The 20,547-nt window shown below is 48.2% G+C and overlaps 1 protein-coding gene across 1 annotated transcript in view; it reads right to left on the reverse strand.

Moving 5' to 3' along the window:
* The window catches only part of EEIG1 (estrogen-induced osteoclastogenesis regulator 1), a 44,481-nt gene extending 42,072 nt beyond the window's left edge, over positions 1-2,409 (reverse strand). The window contains exon 1 of the mRNA XM_007528860.3: positions 1,445-2,409. Coding sequence (XP_007528922.1) covers positions 1,445-1,590 — 146 coding nt within the window. The 5' untranslated portion in view covers positions 1,591-2,409. The remainder of the gene's footprint in view (positions 1-1,444) is intronic.
* Positions 2,410-20,547: the final 18,138 nt, after the last annotated feature.

Genomic DNA, 20,547 nt, shown 5'->3' on the forward strand with positions numbered 1-20,547 from the left:
TAACCCTAAAGGCTCCACACTTCCAGGACACAGTCAAGTGTTTAAGTGAAAGGCACTAATAAGACAGGAAACAGGGTACCAATAACTGCTGGTGTGTGGGATCGGAGGTTAGGTAACGTAGCCAGAGCCACCCAGTTTGTAAGTGGTGAACCCCAGAAGCAGAGCCCAGCCCCTTCCCTGAAACCTTGGGCCACTGAGTGGGTGGTCACACTTCCCAGGCAGCCTAGGGCAGGCCTATGCCCACAGCAAAGGGCAGCCCCGGCCTGGATTCCTCAGATAAGCAGCGGACTGGGGAACCTCTAGACCTAAACCAGCCTGAGTGCTCAGAAAAGTTGCCCCACCCTGTCCCCACTGGTGAGTCCAAAATCTGAGTTAAGTGGTAAAGGCTCCCCTCCCCTTCTACCAACAGAACACCAGACCTCCAGACTCATCCAACAGGACTCCCAACAGGCAAAGCTCAGTTGACAACTGCCTCTAGTGAGGTCCCTGGCAAATCACTCCTTTCTGGGCTTCAGTTTCTACATCTGTAATATGCACCCCCTCATCTCTGAACAAAGGAGAAAGCTCCATTCTCTAGGCCCACAGTGACAGCCCAGGAAAGGAATTGGTTGTGCTCTAGTTGCTGGGTCAGGTCCCACATTGCATTCTATCAACTGACACTCAACAATTTTCTGCTAGAAATTCAGAAAGCAAAAGAGCTGGGATCTGAACCCCCGTCTCTCAGACTACAAGGAACTTTCCAGACAGGCCAGTGCTGGGTGACCCCCAGGTGGGCCCAGTCAGTGGAGTGAGTGCAGCTTGGGAAACTCAGTGACCCTCAGCAATGAGCTGGGCAGCTGGACCTGCTGGATGGGCAAGGACACACAAGCAAACTTGACCAAGCCTCCCTCAGAGAGGGCAGCAGCCTCCTTGGCAAGGACATTTGCAATGCAAAACAGTCCAGCTCCAGGCAGAAAAGGACAGTCACTCAGAGGGAGCTGGGCAGGCCCAACTCCAGCACCTCCTTCCAGCCAAACAGAGGAACGCCTGGGGCCAGGCCTTCCCAAACGTCAGGCAGTGCCAGGGAACCTGTGGCTGGCCTGGGCTGGCAACCATATGACAGTCCGAGGGGCCAGCTGGGTACAAGGTGGCCTGGGACATGCCTCCTCTTCTCAGCCCCTCAAGGCACAGACACCCCATGGGGCACTTAGTCCAGGATGCAGAATGAGCCTCCCACGGGCTGTGTGCAGGGCTCTAGGAGTCGGTCACCTGCAGACGGGCGCCCAGCACCCGGCCACCTCACCTCCTCAGGCCCAGACCTCTCGATCACTTGTGCAAACTTGCCCCAGACACTCCCCAGGAACTGCTCTGCCCCAAGGGACACTTGCATACTGACCAAGTGGCTTGATCTCGATCCTCAATCCCCTCCCCTGCAGACCAGACGCCAACTGTCCCAGTCTCCTACCTGGACGACAAGCTGATAAAATCCCCGCCATCCAGCAGCCGGACCTTGCAGAAGAGGACGCCATTCACGAATGGGACCGCAGTCAGCTCCTCCAGGGTGAAAGTGGTTTGGAATTTAAATTTCTTCTTCTTCATCAAGAAAGCCATGAGCGAGTTCCCTGAGTCTGAAGCCCCAAAGGCCAGGGGAAAAAAAAAGTGGGGGGTGCCAGAAATCCCCAGGATTCCTTTCCCTACACCACACCCCCTCCTCAAAACACCAGAGGCGGATCCCGCCCAGATGGTGGCGGAGGCGGCGGAGCGGGCGGAGATCCGAGTCCGGAGGACCTCGACCCGAGCGGCCAGTCCAGTTCTCGGGCCGGCTGGCTTCACCGTCGCGGAGCCGGGGCTCGGAAGGGCTCTGAGCGGCCGGGGGCTTCACCGGCATGTAAACAGAAAGGCATGGCCCAGGAGGCCGGGGCTGGGGCGGTGGGCGGCCACGCCGGCGGGCAGCATCCCGAGCCGCGGTCCCCCGGGAGCTCACGCCGCGCGACCCGGCGCAGCTGGCGGACCGGTGAGACTGAGGCGGGCGGACGGACCGGTGAGGTCGAGAGCGGCGGGAGGCCCCGCCCCCGCCCCGCCAGCGGCCGTGGGAGGCGCCCTTGCTGCGCACACGCCCCCGCACCTGGGTGCCAGGCGGCCTGCGCAGGTGAGTACCGGGAGGCTCAGGGCGCCCGCCGGGGGGCAGCCGAGGTGCCCCGGGGCCAGTCCGGGAGGCTCGGGACCGGGAACGTCCGGCCGCAGCCCCCTCCGGTTAGGCACCGAGCCCGGCCCCGGACAGCGGGGGCGCTGCCTCCTCCTGGGTCCCGGGTCCCGCACCGCGGAGCCCCGGCGGAACTGAGGCGCCCCTCCGGCCCGGCCAGCGGCACCCGCCTTGCCTGCTTCCTCTGCCCGGCACCCCGCGAGCAGCAGCACCGCTGCCTACACTCCTGGCGCCGCGCAGCGCCGCGCAGCTCAGAGAATGCCGAGGCCCAGCTCGGCCGCCTGCGGAGCCGCGGCGGAGTGCAGGAGGGGCGGGGCGCCGGCCAGTCAGCCCGCTCACGATTGGGCGGCACGGCAGTGCGAGCTCGGAAAGCGATTGGCGGACGGCGGTGTGGGGCGGGACTCGTGGGAGGCAGCGGCGGATCTGGGCGCTGGCATTGGTGGACCGCTCGACAGGACCCGCCTCCCTAGTCGGGGCGGAGCAGGGGGGGCGGGAAAGAGAGGGGCCCCGGGAAGGCAGTGGGAGGTCGCCGGGCGGGAAGCCGGGGCTCACTGGGCCAGGTGGAGGACGCAAGCAGAAAAAGAGAAGAAACAATGAAGAGAAGAGAGAACGTGCATGTAATGGCTGGAATAGAGCTCTCTATCCCCACCTACCCCCACACCTTTTAAATTCGTTGACCACTCAGAAGGCAGTGGATCTCATTTGTCACAAAACACAGTTAAAAAGGTGACCAAGCAGGTCTTTAATCTCCCGGTCTAATTCTCTGCACAAAAAAGGGAAGTGTCTGAAAAGGCTTGGCAGAGGAGGTAACTTTGAGCGGTTCATCACAACTAGATAGATAGTTAACTAGATGCAGCTTCTACTGTCCCAAGCCCTTATTGATTTATTTATTTTCTTTTCTTACCTAGTTATTGCAGGTCTCTAATCCCAGACTAGATAGATGCGAAGGCCGCAAACGGAGCCTTGTATTTCCCAGGTCCTCTACATATTGAGTGGTTCATTCATTCAGTCCCCAAATCTTTAGGGACAATTTGCTCTAAGCCACAGACTAGGCATGATAGTGCATTCAGTGTGTCTGCCCCCTCCAACCTCTCTAATTTAAATTGAACTGGAGAGACAGAGACAAAGGCATGAGAACTATAATGGAGTGCAGGGGGCTGGGGAGCTCAGTAGAGAGAAGCAAGCCACGTAGGCAAGGTGCACACCTTGAGTTAGGCTGGACCCCAGGAGAGAGCATCCAGAAAGGCCTGATACAAAGAGCAAGTGCCTTGACCCTAGAAAGCTGCCAACACCTCCGCTTGCTGCACTGTGGCCATTTATGAGGGGGGAAAGATGGATCTGGAAGGCCTGAAGCTGGAGCTGGAAAGATGGAGCTGGAAAGCCTGTAGCTGGAATAACCCAGCTAGGTTGCTTGGTTTAATATTATTTTATTATTTATATATTTTTTTAAAAACGCTTGTAATGGCTGCAGGTATAGTGAAAGGGAGAGGATGGGAGACAGAGCTGAGGGGCTTGTTGTGGCCCAGACAGGAGACAGTGGTCGTGGATATGCATCACTGGAGGAGGCATCACTGAAGGAAATGAGAGGGTGGTTCTCTGCAGCATTGGAGAGAGGCTCAGTTGGACTTGGAGATAAGTTAGTTCTGGATGTGTAACTGAGGACTCAAATCTCTAATGTTCTTCTTGCTGCCCAGTCATAAAGTGAATGGGGACACCTACCTTTATTTAGTATGTCCTATAATTTAGAAAGCACAATTAGCCAGCTAGAGGGATAAAACTGGTAGTAGCAGCAGTTCCTGGAGCCATTTATATATACATATTTACAACTGGGGAAGTTGAGGCAGAGGCTGTCTAAATCACTAGAGTACTAAACTGTGCTGCCCGCACTATGTTATCCTCTCACTAATCCCTACTGGGCCTAGCTCCACAGGGGAGGAGTCCCTGGCTCCCTGACCCCAGGAGGGGATTTCAGAGGAGGGAGTCAGCCAAGGATGTCCCCTGGACTGGCTGGTTGCTCAGCTGTGACCTTGAATAACCCCAGGCTACTCCAACAGGAAGAAGGGTGGGCCTGGCTGCCAGACTTAGCTCAGGGAGCAGTATTTATCTCTCTGGAGCTTCTAGGCTGGGAACCTAGGAAGTTTCCCTTCCCTCTTTTCCCATATGGTGTCTGGGCATATGGGAGAGAGAGAGTGTGTGGTATCAGGACAGGTTGCTTGGTTCAGGGTGAATCCTGGCCCTGCTGGGCACTGGCAGTGTGGTTCTGAATCAGGACACTGAGACTAGGGACCTCTAAATACTGGGGGGCTTCAGTATGGCAAGGGCCACTCGCCCTGGAGCCAGCAGCACTAGCTTTCAAATCCAGCTGGCACCTGTGGTGTCCAAGCCTTGGTGCGGTTTCGCATGCACAGAGCAGAAGCCTACACTCAAAGTGTTTTCCATCTCTGAGCCACACTTTCTTTACCTGTAAAACCAGAACAAGGACAACAGCCTTTCCAGAATGTTATGGGGACTTGAAGAGGCCGTGCCTACAAAAGGCTTAGGCCTGAAGGGACTAGGTTTCAGAGCAAGTGGTCAGCACGCTTACACTTCTCCAGCCCCCCCCCCCCCCCCAATTCCCAGTTACTGTCTTTCCTAGCTCCCTGATACCCTGACCAGACATATAAAGAAACGAGTACCTAACAAGCATGACTTGGGCAAATGAGAGCTCCATCTCTACCTGTTTCTCCTTTCCTTCTATCTCCTTCCATTTCTTTCTTTTTAAAATGTTTTTATTTGGGAGTCGGGCTGTAGTGCAGCGGGCTAAGCGCAGGTGGCGCAAAGCACAAGGACCAGCATAAGGATCCCGGTTCGAACCCCGGCTCCCTACCTGCAGGGGAGTCGCCTCACAGGCAGTGAAGCAGGTCTGCAGGTGTCTATCTTTCTGTCCTCCTCTCTGTCTTCCCCTCCCTCTCTCCATTTCTCTCTGTCCTATGCAACAACGACAACAACAATAATAACTACAACAATAAAAACAACAAGGACAACAAAAGGGAATAAATAAAATAAATATATTAAAATTTTTTTAATGTTTTTATTTATTATTGCATTGAGACAGAAATTGAGAGTAGAGAGGGAAAGAGACAGAGAGACACTTGCAGCCCTGCTTCAACACCCTTGAAGCTTTCCCTCTGCGGGTGGGGACCAGGGGCTTGAACCTGGGTCCTTGTGCACTATGATGTGAGCGCTTAACCAAGTTTACCTTCACCTGGCCCCTTCTGTTTCTTTCTTTAAATAAATAATTTTTTTGTTAATGAGAGAGAGAGAGAGAGCCAGAGTATCACTCTGGTACATGAGATACCTGGGATCGAACCTGGACCTAATGCTTGTAAGTCTAGTGCTTTAGCCATTGTACCCTCCTAGCCTCTCCTTCCTTTTCTTTTCCTCCTTCTTCTTTCCCTTTCTCTCTCCCTCCTTCCCTACCATGTGAACCAAATGTGTAACAGCTTTTGTGAGAGAAAACAGACCAAGTGCTCTCACTTGCTCTGTACACACATGATGGGTAATTTGGTTGGGGGGTGTCAGAGAAAGGGGTGAGCATTGTGTCTTCTGTGGGGGGAGTGGGTGAGGGCAAATGCTTCAGCTGAAGCTGGATGCTGAGTAGGCATGGTCAGTTGGCCAGAAGGACAAGGTCGGGACCTTCTAGGTAGGACTATACGGGCTTGAGGGGGACAGACAGGGACAGGTTAGGCAAGTGCTTCCAGAGGGGCTTGAGGCCAACTAAGACCCTTGTATTTCACCCAAAGGGTGTAGAGAAGTAAGGAAGGGTTGTTTATGATTTCCTTATGATTAAATAGTATTCAGTTATAAAATGAATACATCATAGTATAGAAATCAAATAATTCCCAAGACTATTTATCTAAACCAGGTAACAATTTCCCTCTAACCCTTCTAAGATGTAAGTTTTCAGCAACAGTTTTAGGCTGCATCCTTCAAGATTCTTCTCTGTGCATATTAAACATATCTGTTTTTCTCTCAACATTTTTCTTCATTTATTATTATTATTATTCTGTAGAACAGAGAGAAGTTGAGTGTGGAGGAGGAGATAATGAGGAAGACAGAAAGATAGACACCTGTAAATCTGCTTCACGGCTCATGAAGCATGTCTCCTGCAGGTGGCACAAACTCAGATCCAGATCCTTGCACATAGTACTATGTGTGCTTTACCGGGTGTCCACTGCCAGACCCCCTCAACACTTTTCTTCTTAACACACTGCTGAGCAGATTGTGTGCCCAGACAGAGTGGGCATTTCCCAGCTCGACACACACTCATTCCCAGTATCCTTCATGACAGCTGTGCGGCATCTCAGTGATGACACTTCCCTTCATTCCACAAATATCTATTGAACTCCACTGTATGCAAGGCACTCTTCCAGGTGCTTACCATGAAACAGGGCACAGAACACACTCCTTGTGCTCAAGGACTCTCTCTTCTTACTGTGAGCATTGTGCGGCTGTTGCTTTTTTCTTCAGTTTACAGTGGGGCAGGAACCATCTTGCACATGTATCTTTGTACATGTGAGTCAGTTCCTAATGGGGTAACTTACTTGAAAGGGAATTGTGCAGGGCTGGGAGAGAGCTCAGAGGGTAGAGCAAATAACTCAACACCAGTGAGGCCCATAGATGGTGGGGCAGTGCTTTGGTCTCTCTCTCTCTCTCTCTCCCCCTCTCTCTCTCTCTCTAGTGATATAGCACATTTTTAAAAGCTGGGTCAGAGTCTGCTCTTTTTTTTTTTTATTTTCTCTTTTGTTGCCCTTGTTTTTATTGTTGTTGTAGTTATTATTGTTGTCGTCGTTGTTAGATAGGACAGAGAGAGGAGGGGAAGACAGAGGGGGGAGAGAAAGATAGACACCTGCAGGTGGGGAGCTGGGGACTTGAACTGGGATTCTTACGCCAGTCCTTGTGCTTTGCACCACGTGCGCTTAACCCGCTGTGCTACTGCCCGACTCCCGAGTCTGCTCTTTCTTTCTTTCTTTCTTCTTCTTCTTTTTTTTTTTTTTTAAAGATTTATTGTATTGAAGGGGCCAGGCAGTAGTGCACCAGGTTAAGCATACATAGTACAAAGCAGAAGGGCCCATACAGGAATCCTGGTTTGCACCCTGGATCTCTCTACCTGCAGGGGGGCTGCTTCACAAGTGGTGAAGCAGGTCTGCACATGTCTTTCTCTTTTTTATATATATATATTTTTTAATTTTATATTTATTTATTCCCTTTTGTTGTCCTTGTCTTTTTTTTATTGTTGTAGTTATTATTGATGTCATCATTGTTGGATAGGACAGAGAGAAATGGAGAGAGGAGGGGAAGACGGGGAGAGAAAGACAGACACCTGCAGACCTGCTTCACCACCTGTGAAGCGACTCCCCTGCAGGTGGGGAGCCGGGGGCTTGAACCAGGATCCTTACGCTGGTCCTTGCACTCTGTACCGCGTGCGCTTAACCCGCTGTGCTACCGCCCGACTCCCATCTTTGTCTTTCTCTTTCCCTCTCTATCTTCCCCTCCTCTCTCTGTCCTATCAAAAAAAAAAAAAAAATCGGGAAAAAAAAATGGCCACAGGAGAAGCAGATTTGTAGTGCAGACACTGAGCCTCAGTTATAACCCTGGAGGCAAAAAAATAAAAAAAAAAAAAAGATTTATTGTATTGATAACTGATGGATGGAGGGAAGGAAGGTAGGAAGGAAATAGAGACTTTATAGCACTAGAGCTTCCTCTGATGCTATAACATTTTCAGTGTGGTGCCAGGGCTCAAATCTAGGTTATGCACATGATAAGACATGTATCCTTTTCAGTGAACTAGCTCCTAGCCCTTACCAACCCAGTCACATATCCACTATCTATTAATACATCCCTTCAGTCACCCTCTGCTGTGTTCCCCTGGTTTTCCCTCTGCAGATTCTTGTCTAACTATCAAACTGGCCCTGTCACCTGACACCCAGCTTGGAGTGTCACACCAAGCCGCCTCCCCAGCCTGCTTGCTAAGGGCGGTCTGTGCTGATTCATTGATGACTGGGCTCCGATTATTTGCACAACTGGAATGGCAGCGGAGCCACCGCGGCAGCTGACCAAGGGCATATTGATCTGTGCCGGCCTCCTTGCTAACAGCTCTGAGCCACACATGAGAAGATAAAGGCTCCAAAGAACTCATCCTGCTTAAACCTCCCACGACCAAGTCCACAAATCCCATTGAACAGTCTGCTCTGCCCTTTCCAAGCTGAGCCTGACCATCACTCACAGGGGGTAGTCATGGATCGGGACATGGGATCAGGAGTCAGGCGGCCTGGCAATCGGAACCCTGCTTCCAGCCTGGGAATTACTGAGTCAGTGGGTATTTACACAGTTATTCTTGACAGATACTGCCAAGTTGCCTTCCAAATAGGTTGGTGGTTTTTTTTCTTCACTTTATGGGAGAGGTGGTAATGGTTTATACTACGGTTCTTGTACACAGGTACAACCTCTCATCTCTCCATGACAGGTGTCTGCAAGACACTCCTCCATCCTAGATCCTTTTCACCATCATGCACCAGGACCCCAGAATCTCTCCATCCCATCCCATTTCCTGCTACCCAGAGCCTTTTGCTTTAGTACAATACATCACACCCAGTCCAAGTTTCATCTTATGTTTGCCCTTACTGTCCTTGCTTCTTAAATTCTACCTATGAGTGAGATTAAACTGGACTTATTTGTAGTCCTAGCAGCAGTATAAGACTATTCCCATTTTCTTCATCTTTGCTATCTTTTCACACACTTGCATACCACCCCCCCCCACACACACACACACACACATTGCTCTTACACTTCTTTTTTTTTTTTTCCCTCCAGGGTTATTGCTGGGCTCGGTGCCTGCACCATGAATCCACCGCTCCTGGAGGCCATTTTCCCCCTTTTTGTTGCCCTAGTTGTTGCAGCCTCGTTGCGGTTATTATTGCCATTGTTGACATTGCTTTTGTTGTTGGATAGGACAGACAGAAATGGAGAGAGGAGGGGAGAGAAAGACAGACACCTGCAGACCTGCTTCACCGCCTGTGAAGCAGCTCCCCTGCAGGTGGAGAGCGGGGGGGGGGGGGGGGAGGACGGGGGGCTTGAACCGGGATCCTTACGCCGATCCCTGCGCTTTGCGCTGCTCTTACACTTCTTTATTAGCATATTCTCACTTTAATCAGCACTGCTTAGCTGTGGCTCATGGTAGCGCTGCAGATTAAACTTGGGACCTCAGAGCTTCAGGCACAAGACTCTTTATTCCTTTAAAATTATTTGTTTGCTGGAGCCAAACAGTGGCGCACCTGGTTAAGCATACACATTACAGTGTGCAAGGACCTAGGTTCAAGCCCCTGGTCCCCGCCTGCAGTGAGAAAGCCTCACAAGTGGTGAAGCAGGGCTGTAGGTGTCTCTTTGTCTTCCCCTCCCTTCTCAGTTTCTCTCTGTCTCTAATAAATAAATAGTATTGCACCAAAGTAAAAGACTCTGGGATGGGGGGAGGGCTCGGGCCCTGGAATATGATGGCTGAGGATGACCTGGTGGGGGTTGAATTGTTATGTGGAAAACTGAGAGATGTTAACACATGCACAAACTATTGTACTGTCAACTGTAAACCACTAATCCCCCAATAAAGAAATAAAAATAGGGAGTCGGGCTGTAGCACAGCGGGTTAAGCGCAGGTGGCGCAAAGCACAAGGACCGGCATAAGGATCCCGGTTCGAACCCCGGCTCCCCACCTTCAGGGGAGTCGCTTCACAGGCGGTGAAGCAGGTCTGCAGGTGTCTATCTTTCTCTCCTCCTCTCTGTCTTCCCCTCCCTCTCTCCATTTCTCTCTGTCCTATCCAACAACGACAACAACAATAATAACTACAACAATAAAAAAACAACAAGGGCAACAAAAGGGAATAAATAAATAAAATAAAATAAAAGTTTAAAAAAAATCATTAAAAAAATAAATAAATAAAAATAAATAAATAATTTTTTTTAAGTGTTTATTTATGAGAGAGAGAGCCAGAACATCACTTCAGCATATGTGTTGCTAGGGATCAAATTCAGGACCTCATGCTTGAGAGCCTACTGCACAACCTTCCAGGCCTTGTGAAAGGCTTTTGTATAATCATTATGCTACCTACCTGGCCCAGCATATTCTCATGGGGGGAGAGGGTTGCTTTTATTTTATTTTATTTTTGGTTTGGTCATTGTTTTTTCCAAGCCATACTAATGCCCAGTGGGTAGAGCCCACACTGATCCCTGCCTCCTGTGGTGGCTGTGCAGATTTGATTAGTGAATGGGTGTGAAAGCCTAGGCCCAAGCCTGACCTGACAGTGAGCAAGATCAGGCCAGATGTGCAGAATCAAGCAGGAATGTGGGGCTGGGGAGATAGAATAGTGGAAGCATACAGGGTTTGCCTGTGAGAGACCCCAAGTTTGATCCCCAGCACCACCAGTAGCCAGTGCTGAGTAGAGCTCTGGTCCAATAAAAAGCAAGCATGAGTATGCTTTTCCCATTTCCAGAGTGTGCAGCAGGAGTGGGAAATGTCCAGCCCACTAGCCATATAGAGCCTGAAAAACCATTGTGTCTGTCCCTACCGAGGCACCCGAAGGCAGGACTCAAATTTCAGTAAATCTAGGAGCTTTTTTCATGGCAACGTTAAGTGTCTAGTGCTCAGTTTTAAATTGATAATTTTGTTGTATGGCCCACCAAGGATGCTAGAGATCTCTAAATGGCCCTTGGCAGAAAAAAAAAAAAAGCCCCCCCCCCCCGTCCCTGGTGTAGTGATCCCACAGGTAACTTCCCTGCCTCTCCTTATGACTTTGAGGCCAACTTGACCTTCTGTAATTTTGATTATTTAATTTTTTTTCAGGGGCTGGGTGGTGGCACACCTGGTTGAGCACACATATTACAGTATGCAAGGATCTGTCTGGGTTCAAGCCCCCAGCCTCTACCTGCAGGGAAGCTTCACAAGTGGTAAAGCAATGATACAAGTGTCTCACTTTCTCTCTCTCTCTCTCTGTGTATATCTCCCTCTTTAATTTCTCTCTATCCAAAATAAAATATTAAAAAAAAAATTTCCATCAGAGTTATCTCTGAGACTTAATGCCTGTGTGACTCCACCAGTCCCAATGGGCATCTTTTTTCTTTCTTCTTTCTTTTTTTTAATCTTTATTTATTTATTGGAGAGACACAGAAATTGAGAGGGCAGGGGGTGGTAGAGAGGGAGAGAGACAGAGAGATACCTGCAGCACTGTTTCACTACTCATGAAGCTTTCCCCTTGCAGGTGTGGGCTGGGGACTCGAACCTGGGTCCTTGCACACTGCAATTTTCTTTTCTCCTTTTAACCAGAGCATTGCTCAGCTCTGGCTTAAGGTGGTTCAGGGGATTGAGCCTGGGACTTTGGAGCCTCAGGCACAAGAGTGTCTTTGCATAACCATTATGCTATCTAGCCCTGCCCCATCTTTTTTTCTTAGAGAATAAGAGACAAAAACAAAGAGAGTAGGAAAGGCACCACAGCACAGCTCCAGGGTTCATGAATCTTCCTCCTTGCAGATGCTCCCATGTGGTGATTTGGGGCTCAAACCCAGACTCTCGTACCTGATGACGTGCACTCTACTGGGTGAACCACCTGCCATGCTGAGACTCCTGGATGCCTTTGGCTCAGGATACCAGTCACTGATGAGACAAAGTTCATACTTTAGCTACCTGGCTCTGAGAGCTGACCTTACCCCTGACTTGTGTCATTAGTGCAACCCACAAGTCAGCCCAGTAGCCCTGCTACCTTTGCCCTGTTGCCACTCTTACCCACCCCAGCCTTCCTAGGACAAAATAGGAGACAAGAACTTCATTTGTTCACTTATTCTTTTTTTTTGTTTTGTTTTTAAAGAAGGCGGTCTAGTGCAACATATAATGGTTGACTAACACTTCTTCTTTTTTTATTTTAAACATTTTATTTATTTATTAATGAGAAAGATAGGAGAGAAAGAACCAGACATTATTCTGGTACATGTGCTGCCAGGGATTCAAGTCAGGACCTCATGCTTGAGAGCCGCCTCCTGGGCCACTGTTCACTTATTCTTTCTTCTCTTCCTCCTCCTCCTCTTCTCCTTTTTTTGGGGGGTGGGGAGAGGGAGGTTACTGAGGGATCCAGGGCCTCACATACACATTATTTCACTCCCCCTGAGCCAGCTTTTCTATTCCTTTTATTTAGGAAAGCAAGAGATGGGACCGGGCGGTAGTGCACCCAGTTAAGTGCATACATTACCATGCTCACTGCAGGGGAACACTTCACAAGCCGTGAAGCAGATTTTCTCCCTCTCTATATCCTCCCTCCCCTCTCAATTTCTAACTGTCCTATCTATTAAAAATAGAAAGAAAAAAAGAAAAGAAAAAAAAATGTCCGCTAGGAGCAGTGGATTCATTGTGAAGGCACCAAGCTCTAGCAATAACCCTGGTGGAAGTTAAAAAGCGGGTGTGTGTGTGTGTGTGTGTGTGTGTGTGTGTGTGTGTGCAGAGAATGAAAGCAAGAGATCATAGTAGTGCCATACCACCATAGAGCTTTCTCCAATGACGTAGTTCTCCTATATGGTGCTAGGGTTCAAACTTTAGGGCCTTGCACCTGGTAAGACAAAGTTATCTTTGGCTCCTATTCATTCATTTTTCATTCATAAATTTCATTTATCCTAACCCTAAACCCTGGGACTGAGACTACTGGTGAGAACACAGAGGGAGCCTGACTTAGTGGTCATGGCAGGCTTCCCTGAGGAGGTAGCATGTTAGCCCAGACATTAGAAGTCAGTCAGAATAGAGGAATTGGTAGAAAGGGAATCTGAGACAAGAGGATATTAGGAGCCCAGGATCAAGAGAAACTAAGGCAAGGATAGGAAGTCAGGTAGGTCCCATCCCACACAACACCTTGCAGGCTATGATACTGATGTTGAGCTTTATCCTAAAGTAATGGGGAGCTATGGGAGATGTTAGAGAGAGGGTGGTGTAATTGTAATGTCAGCTCCATACATGGTCTGACTTCTCTGTAAGATCTGGAAACAGCCCCTTCAGCTTTCCTTTTTCCACCTGCCACCTCCGTCTCCAGCTACTTCATGAGCAGCTTCTAGGCCCTTCTTTCTGCCTTAAATGACGAGTGCTCAAGTTTCAGCCCTGCCACTCCCTGACACTTTAGCTCCAAGCAAGTCATTAACCATTTTCACCCTCACTGCCCTTTCTTGTATAGTAGAGATAACAATACCTTAGCACAGATTATTAGGGAGAAGTATATGGCTCAGTTGGTTATGAAATGGGGTCCGCTAGCCTTCTGAGGCCAGTGAAATAACTCACTTGGACCCAGCAATAACCTGGTGACAATTAAAAAAAAAAACCTCACTTGGATAGTGCATTGCTTTGCCATCACAATGAAGAAAGCATTGATAGCATTCTCTCTTTCTCTACCTCTCTATCTAGAAAAGAAAAGAGAGCTGGAAAGACAGCAGAGTGGTTCTACAAATGCCCTTCATGTCTGAGGCTCTGAAGTCACAGGCTTAATCCCCAGCACCACCACAAACAGAGCTTAGCAGTGCTTTGACTAAAAAGTAAAAGAGGGAGTCGGGCGGTAGCGCAGTGGGTTAAGCGCACGCGGCGCAAAGTGCAAGGACTGGCATAAGGATCCTGGTTCAAGCCCCCGACTCCCCACCTGCAGGGGAGTTGCTTCACAGGCGGTAAAGCAAGTCTGCAGGTGTCTATCTTTCTCTCCCCCTCTGTATTCTCCTCCTCTCTCCATTTCTCTCTGTCCTATCCAACAATGATGACATCAATAATAACTACAACAAGGGCAACAATAGGGAAAAAAATTTTAAAAAAGAAAAGAAAGGGAAAGAGAGTTACATTCTGTTCAATATCAGGTCATAGCTGTAGAGGGGATCAACCGGCTTGCACAAAGGGCAGGCAGGGGGTCAGGTGGTGGTCTTAAGCACACACATTACAGTGGGCAAGGACAGGTTCAAGGCCCTAGGAAAGTTTCAGGAGTGGTGAAGCAGGGCTGCAGGCATCTCTCTGTCTCTCTCCCTTTCTGTCTCCTCTTCCTCTCTCAATTTCTCTTTGTCTCTATCCAATAATAAATAAATAAATGTGTAAAAAAAAAAAAAAGGCAGGCAGAAGTCCCTTTTTCTCCCCCCCCCCTTGCTACCAGAGTTATTACTGGAGCTTGTTACCTGTATGCCTCCACTGTCCCCAGAAACCACTACTTTCCTCCTCTTCTCCTCCTTCTTTCTCCTCCTTTCTTCCTTCTCTTTCTCCCCCCCCCCCCAGTACTGCTCAGCTCTGGTTTCCGATGGTACAGAGGATTAAACCTGGGAATTGGAGCCTCAGGCATGAGTATCTCTGCATAACCAGTATGTTATCTGCTGCTTCCTTCTCTCCCTTCCTCCTCCTCCACTTCCTCCTTCTCCTCTTCTCCTTCTCTTCCTTCTCCTCCTCCTCCTTCTTCTTTTTGATAGAGGGTGATAGACAAAGGGAGAGAGAAACAGAAAAGGAGTGAAAACCTGTAGCACCGCTCCATCACTTAATGAAGCTCCCCCCCCCCCCGAAAGTGGAAACTGGAGGCTCAAACCCAGGTCCTTACACACAATAACAAGTGCACTCGAGTGGGTAAACCACCACCCAGGCCCAGAAGTCCATTTCTGGGCAATGGTCCTGGGTCCCTGCTGGCCCTGATGGATGTGTGTGTGTGTGTGTGTGTGTGTGTGTGTGTGTGTGTGTGTGTGTGTGTGTTGCAGGTGCAGGCTGGCTGAGGCCTTTCTTGGGCAGTCTCCCTCTGTGCTTGAGGTGAACTCAAACCTCCTGAGCAAGAGTTGGTCTTTTGGACCTTCTTGGGGCCCCACCCAGGTGGCCATGGAGCTTGCTTGCATAACGGGGCAGGAGTCCGCCACCTTTTCTCCAATGCTCAGGGTGTGTTTACAGGTGTTGCCGGCCTCCTCCCTGGCCTCTCAGGCACACACAACCCCTTAGCCCCTGCTGAGTTCTGCTCATTTTCTGAATTCTTAGTCAAGGCTCCTGGTGCTACTGTCAGCAACAGTTATTATTTTTGAATACGACAGTCAGGAAGATAAATAAAAATAAAGAAAAGGAGCAGCAACTAGGGAGGTGGCATACAGACTGGAATGCTTGACTTAACAAGCATGAGGTTCTGCCTGAGTTCCATCCCTGGCATCACATGTGCCAGAGTCATGATATTCCCCCCCCCCCCAGTCTCTAACAAATACATAAAATCAATTTTAAAAGAAGAAGAAAGGTAAGGAAAGACCCAAAAAAATGTGGCATGAACACTCTGTGGTGCCATTTAGTGATGAGATGCTGGGGGGAGAGTTCAGGAAGGACTGGCCACCAGACCCTGTTAGCCCTGTTACCTGGAGTCAGCTGCTTGACACTTCTGAGCCTCAGTTTTTACAGCTGTGAAGTGGGTTTACTAACATCAACCCTATGAAATTCTCTTGAGGATTCTACAAGGCAGAAATGCATATATACAGGGCTTTGCAAATTAGCCAGTGCAAGGAAAGTGCTTGTCAGATATTAGCTATCAATAGCATAGAGAGAGAGTTAGTGGTTGGGGCTTTCCAACACATCCCAGACTCCTAACTGTTGGGGTCATGGGGTAGGAGAGTAGGAACACTTGATTTTTTTTTAATTATATTATTTATCTGTTATTGGATAGAGACAAAAGTTGAGGGGGGAGAGGAAATAGAGAGGGAGAAAGGCACCTACAGTCCTCCTTCACCATTTGTGAAGCTGTCCTCCTGCAGGTGGAGACCATGGGCTCGAACCTGGGTCCTTCTGCACTTGTAGAACCACAGGGAATGTGGGTGGAGGCTGATACTTGCTAATGTCCCTGCTCTCTGGATTTTCTTTCTTTTTTCTTTTTATTTATTTATTTAAATATTTTATTTATTTATTAATGAGAAGCATAGGAGGAGAGAGAAAGAGCCAGACATCACTCTGGTACATATGCTGCCGGGGATTGAACTCAAGACCTCGTGCTTGAGAGTCCGATGCTTTATCCACTGCGCCACCTCCCAGACCACTATTTATTTATTTATTTATTTTCTCTTTTGTTGCCCTTGTTGTTTTTATTTTTGTTGTTTTATTGTTGTAGTTATTATTGTTGTTGTTATTGATGTCGTCGTCGTTAGGTAGGGCAGAGAGAAATGGAGAGAGGACGGGAAGACAGAGAGAGGCAGAGAAAGATAGACACCTGCAGATCTGCTTCACCGCCTGTGAAATGACTCCCCTTCCAGGTGGGAGCCGGGGGCTTGAACCTGGATCCTTACACTACATTGGTACTTGTGCTTTGCGCCATGTGTGCTTAACCCGTTGTGCTACCGCCCGACTCCCTTATTTATTTTTTAACTTTTTCCTTTTGTTCCCCTTGGTGTTTATCATTGTTGTTATTATTGCTGTTATTGTTGTTAGATAGGACAGAGAGAAATGGAGAGAGGAGGGGAAGACAGAGAGGGGGAGAGAAAGACAGACACCTGCAGACCTGCTTCACCGCCTGTGAAGTGAACCCCCTGCAGGTGGGGAGCCGGGAGCTCGAATTGGGGATCCTGATGCCAGTCCTTGCGCTTCGCGCCACGTGTGCTTAACCCGCTGCGCCACTGCCCAGCTCTTTCTTTTTTAAAACCACAACACTGCTAAGCTCTGGAACATATGTCCCCCTCCTCATCCCAGGGAACAAGCATGTGAGGACTCAGCACCAAAATAAAAAATATATATATTTTAAATGCCGAAACTGATGGCCCTGGAGTTAGCATAGTGGCTAGGGTGTTGGACTCTCAAGCATGAGGTCCTGAGTCTGCTCCCTGGTATTGCATGTGCTAGAGTAATGCTCTGTTTCCATCTCTCTTGTGTTAATAAATCTTTTTTATTTTTAAAGTGTAGGCAAACAACAAGCCACTTCAGAAAAAAAAAGTTTTCTGAAATAAGTCTGTCTTGAACAAAACTGTTTCATTTAAAAAAAAAAAAAAAAGTAAGGCTCCAAAGTCCCAGGTTCAATCCCCCATACCATCATAAGCCAGACCTAAGCAGTGCTCTGGTAAAATGAAAAAGAAAAAAAAAGTTATGGCATGCAGCAAACATAAGACTAAGAAGGAAGTTCATAACAGTAAGTGCTTATGTTAGAAAAGAAAGATCTCAGAGTGAAAGTAGTACATGTTCATCATTTTAAAATTGAAGAATAGCACAATTTTATACTACAGAAAGTGGAAGTTTAAAAAGTGAAAGTCAGGAGCCAGGCTGCGGTGTACATGGTTGAGTGCACATGCTAGTTACCATGCCCTGCTGAAGCAGGTCCGCAGGTGGCTCTCCCCCACCCCAGTCCCTCTCAGGTTCTCTCTGTCCTATCACATTAAAAAAGAAGAAAATGGCTGCCAGGAGCCGTGGATTTGTCATGCATGTACTGTGTAGAAGTGATAATGCTGGTGGCGATGGTTTTTGCTTATTAAAAATAAATAAGGGAGTCAGGCAGTAGCGCAGCGGGTTAAGCGCAGGTGGCACAAAGCGCAAGGACCGGCAGAAAGATCCCGGTTCGAGCCCTGGCTCCCACCTGCAAGGTAGTCGCTTCACAGGCGGTGAAGCAGGTCTGCAGGTGTCTATCTTTCTCTCCCTCTCTCTGTCTTCCCCTCCTCTCTCCATTTCTCTCTGTCCTATCCAACAACAACAACATCAATAACCACAACAATAAAACAACAAGGGCAACAAAAGGGAATAAATAAATAAATATTAAAAAAAAATTTTTAAGTGAAGGTCCAGGGAGGGGGTTGCCCCTTCCCCAGAGATAACTTTTTTTTTTAATTTTTTGTTTTGTTTTGCTTTGCTTTTGTTGTGTTTACCAGAGTATTGCTCAGCTTTGGCTTATGGTGGTGCTAGGGGTTTTAACCTAGGACCTCAGAGCCTCAGTCATGAAAGTTGTGTGCATAACCACTATGCTATCTTCTCACTGCCCTGTAGTTTTTGTTTGTTTGGTCGTTTTTGGTTTTTTTTTTTTTTTTTTTTGCTGTTGTTTGTTTTTTTAGATTTTATTTATTTACTTATAAAGAATATGGGGAGAGAGAGAGAGAGAGCCAGACATCACTCTGGTACATGTACTGCCAGGGATTGGATTTAGGACCTCATGCTTGAGAGTCCAGTGCTTTATCCGCTGCACCACCTCCCACTCCACATTGCCTTGTAGTTTATAACTATTTTGAGCCACACTGCAGTGAGAACCCTTGTAAATACTCCTATGTGTTGGTAGGAGGGACTCTGGGGGAGTAATTTCTAGAACCTCTGAATTGGAGAACAAGGACATTTTTAACAGTATTTTTTAATATTTATTTTATTATTTAATTTTTAATCTTTATTTTCTATTTATTGGATAGAGACAGCCAGAAATTGGGAGGAAAGTGGAGATAGAGAGGGAGAGATAACCTGCAGTACTATTTAACCACTTGTGAAGCATTCCCCCTGCAGATGGGGACCAAGGGCTTGAACCTGAGTCCTTGCGAATTCTATCATGTGTACTCAACCAGGTGCACCACTACCTGGCCCCTTATTTATTTATTTTATTTATTTTCTCTTTTGTTGCCCTTGTTTTTTATTGTTGTTGTAGTCGTTGTTGTTGTTGATGTCATTGTTAGGACAGAGAGAAATGGAGAGAGGAGGGGAAGACAGAGGGGGGAGAGAAAGACAGACACCTGCAGACCTGCTTCACCACCTGTGAAGCGACTCCCCTGCAGGTGGGAGCCATGGGGCTCGACCGGGATCCTTGCGCCGGTCCTTGTACTTCGCTCCATGTGCGCTTAACCCACTGCGATACTGCCCAACTCCCTATTTTTTTAAGATAAAGACTGAGTGAGAGAGAGACAGTGACAGACACAGAGACCACAACATCCATGCTTCCTTTACTGTGGTGCAGGCCAAGCTCAAACCTGGGTCGCGCATATGGCAAAGCAGTGCACTGTCCAAATGAGTTATTTCAGTGGCCCTTATTTATTTATTTTAAATATTTATTTATTTGTTAATGAGAGAGAAGGAGGAGAAGCGAGAGAAAAGCAGAGCATCACTTTGAAACATGGGATGATGGAGGTTGAACTCGGGACCTCATTCTTTTTTTTTTTTAATATTTAAAAAAAATATTTTATTTATTTATGAGGAAGATAGGAGGAGAGAGAAAGACTCAGACATCACTCTGGCACATGTTGCCGGAGATCGAACTCAGGACCTCATGCTTGAGAGTCCAAAGCTTTACCACTGCGCCACCTCCCAGACCACTAGGGACCTCATTCTTGAGAATCCACTAAACTCTGGCATATAGCAGTGCATTGGCAGTATCTAGGACCTCCAAGCTCTCAGCCATACAAGTCCTGTGCTCTAATGCTGAACATTATCCCTGCCTACCCTGCCCCAACAAGAACATTTTTTACATACCCCCAGGCAAGCTGAAACTAGTTTTGCCCAGCGAGCAAGAGAAGGAAAGTTACATAACCTCATGACATTGCTGTCTTTGCCTATCTGACAGGTATGAGATCTTCGACAATCACCCAGCCTTTCACCACAACAGAATGATCCCATTCTTGTGAAGTAACTTTAGCAAATAAATAGCCTACTCCAGGGGCCAGGCAGTGGTGCACCTGGTTGAGCACACACAGGTTACCATGTATAAAGATCCAGCTTTGAGTCCCCACTCCCCACCTACAGGGGTTATGCATGCTTCAGGAGCAGTGAAACAGGTCTACAGGAGTCTTTCTCCCTCTCTATCTCTCCTTCTCCTCTCAACTTCTATCTACTCTATCAAATAAAACAGAAAGGAAAAAGGGGAAAGTAACTACCCGGAGTGGTGGATCTATAGTGCTGGCACTGAACCCCAGCAATAACCCTGGTGGCAATTAAAAAAAAAGTGGGGGGCCAAGCAGTAGTACAGCAGGTTAAGCGTACATGGCGCAAAGAGCAAGGACAGGCATAAGGATTGCTGTTCAAGCCCCGGCTCCCCACCTGCAGGGGGGGGTCTCTTCATAAGCGGTGAAGCAGGTCTGCAGGTGTGTATCTTTCTCTCCCCCTCTCTGTCTACCCAGCCTCTCTCAATTTCTTTCTGTCCTATCCAACAACAACAGCAATCCCAAAAACAGCAATAGCAACAATAACAATAATAACAACAAGGGGAAAAAAAAAGAAAAAATAGCCTCCAGGAGCAGTGGACTTATACTGCAGGCACTAAGCCCCAGTGATAACCCTGGAGGCAAAAAAAAAAAAGGAAAAAAAAAAACACTCAGTCTTTATTTTATCTAGATTAAGACAGAGAGGCAGAGAGAGTGAAAGAGACCACAGCACTGAAGCTTCC

This window comes from Erinaceus europaeus, chromosome 10, assembly GCF_950295315.1.
Source record: "Erinaceus europaeus chromosome 10, mEriEur2.1, whole genome shotgun sequence".
Taxonomy (NCBI): Eukaryota; Metazoa; Chordata; class Mammalia; order Eulipotyphla; family Erinaceidae; genus Erinaceus; species Erinaceus europaeus.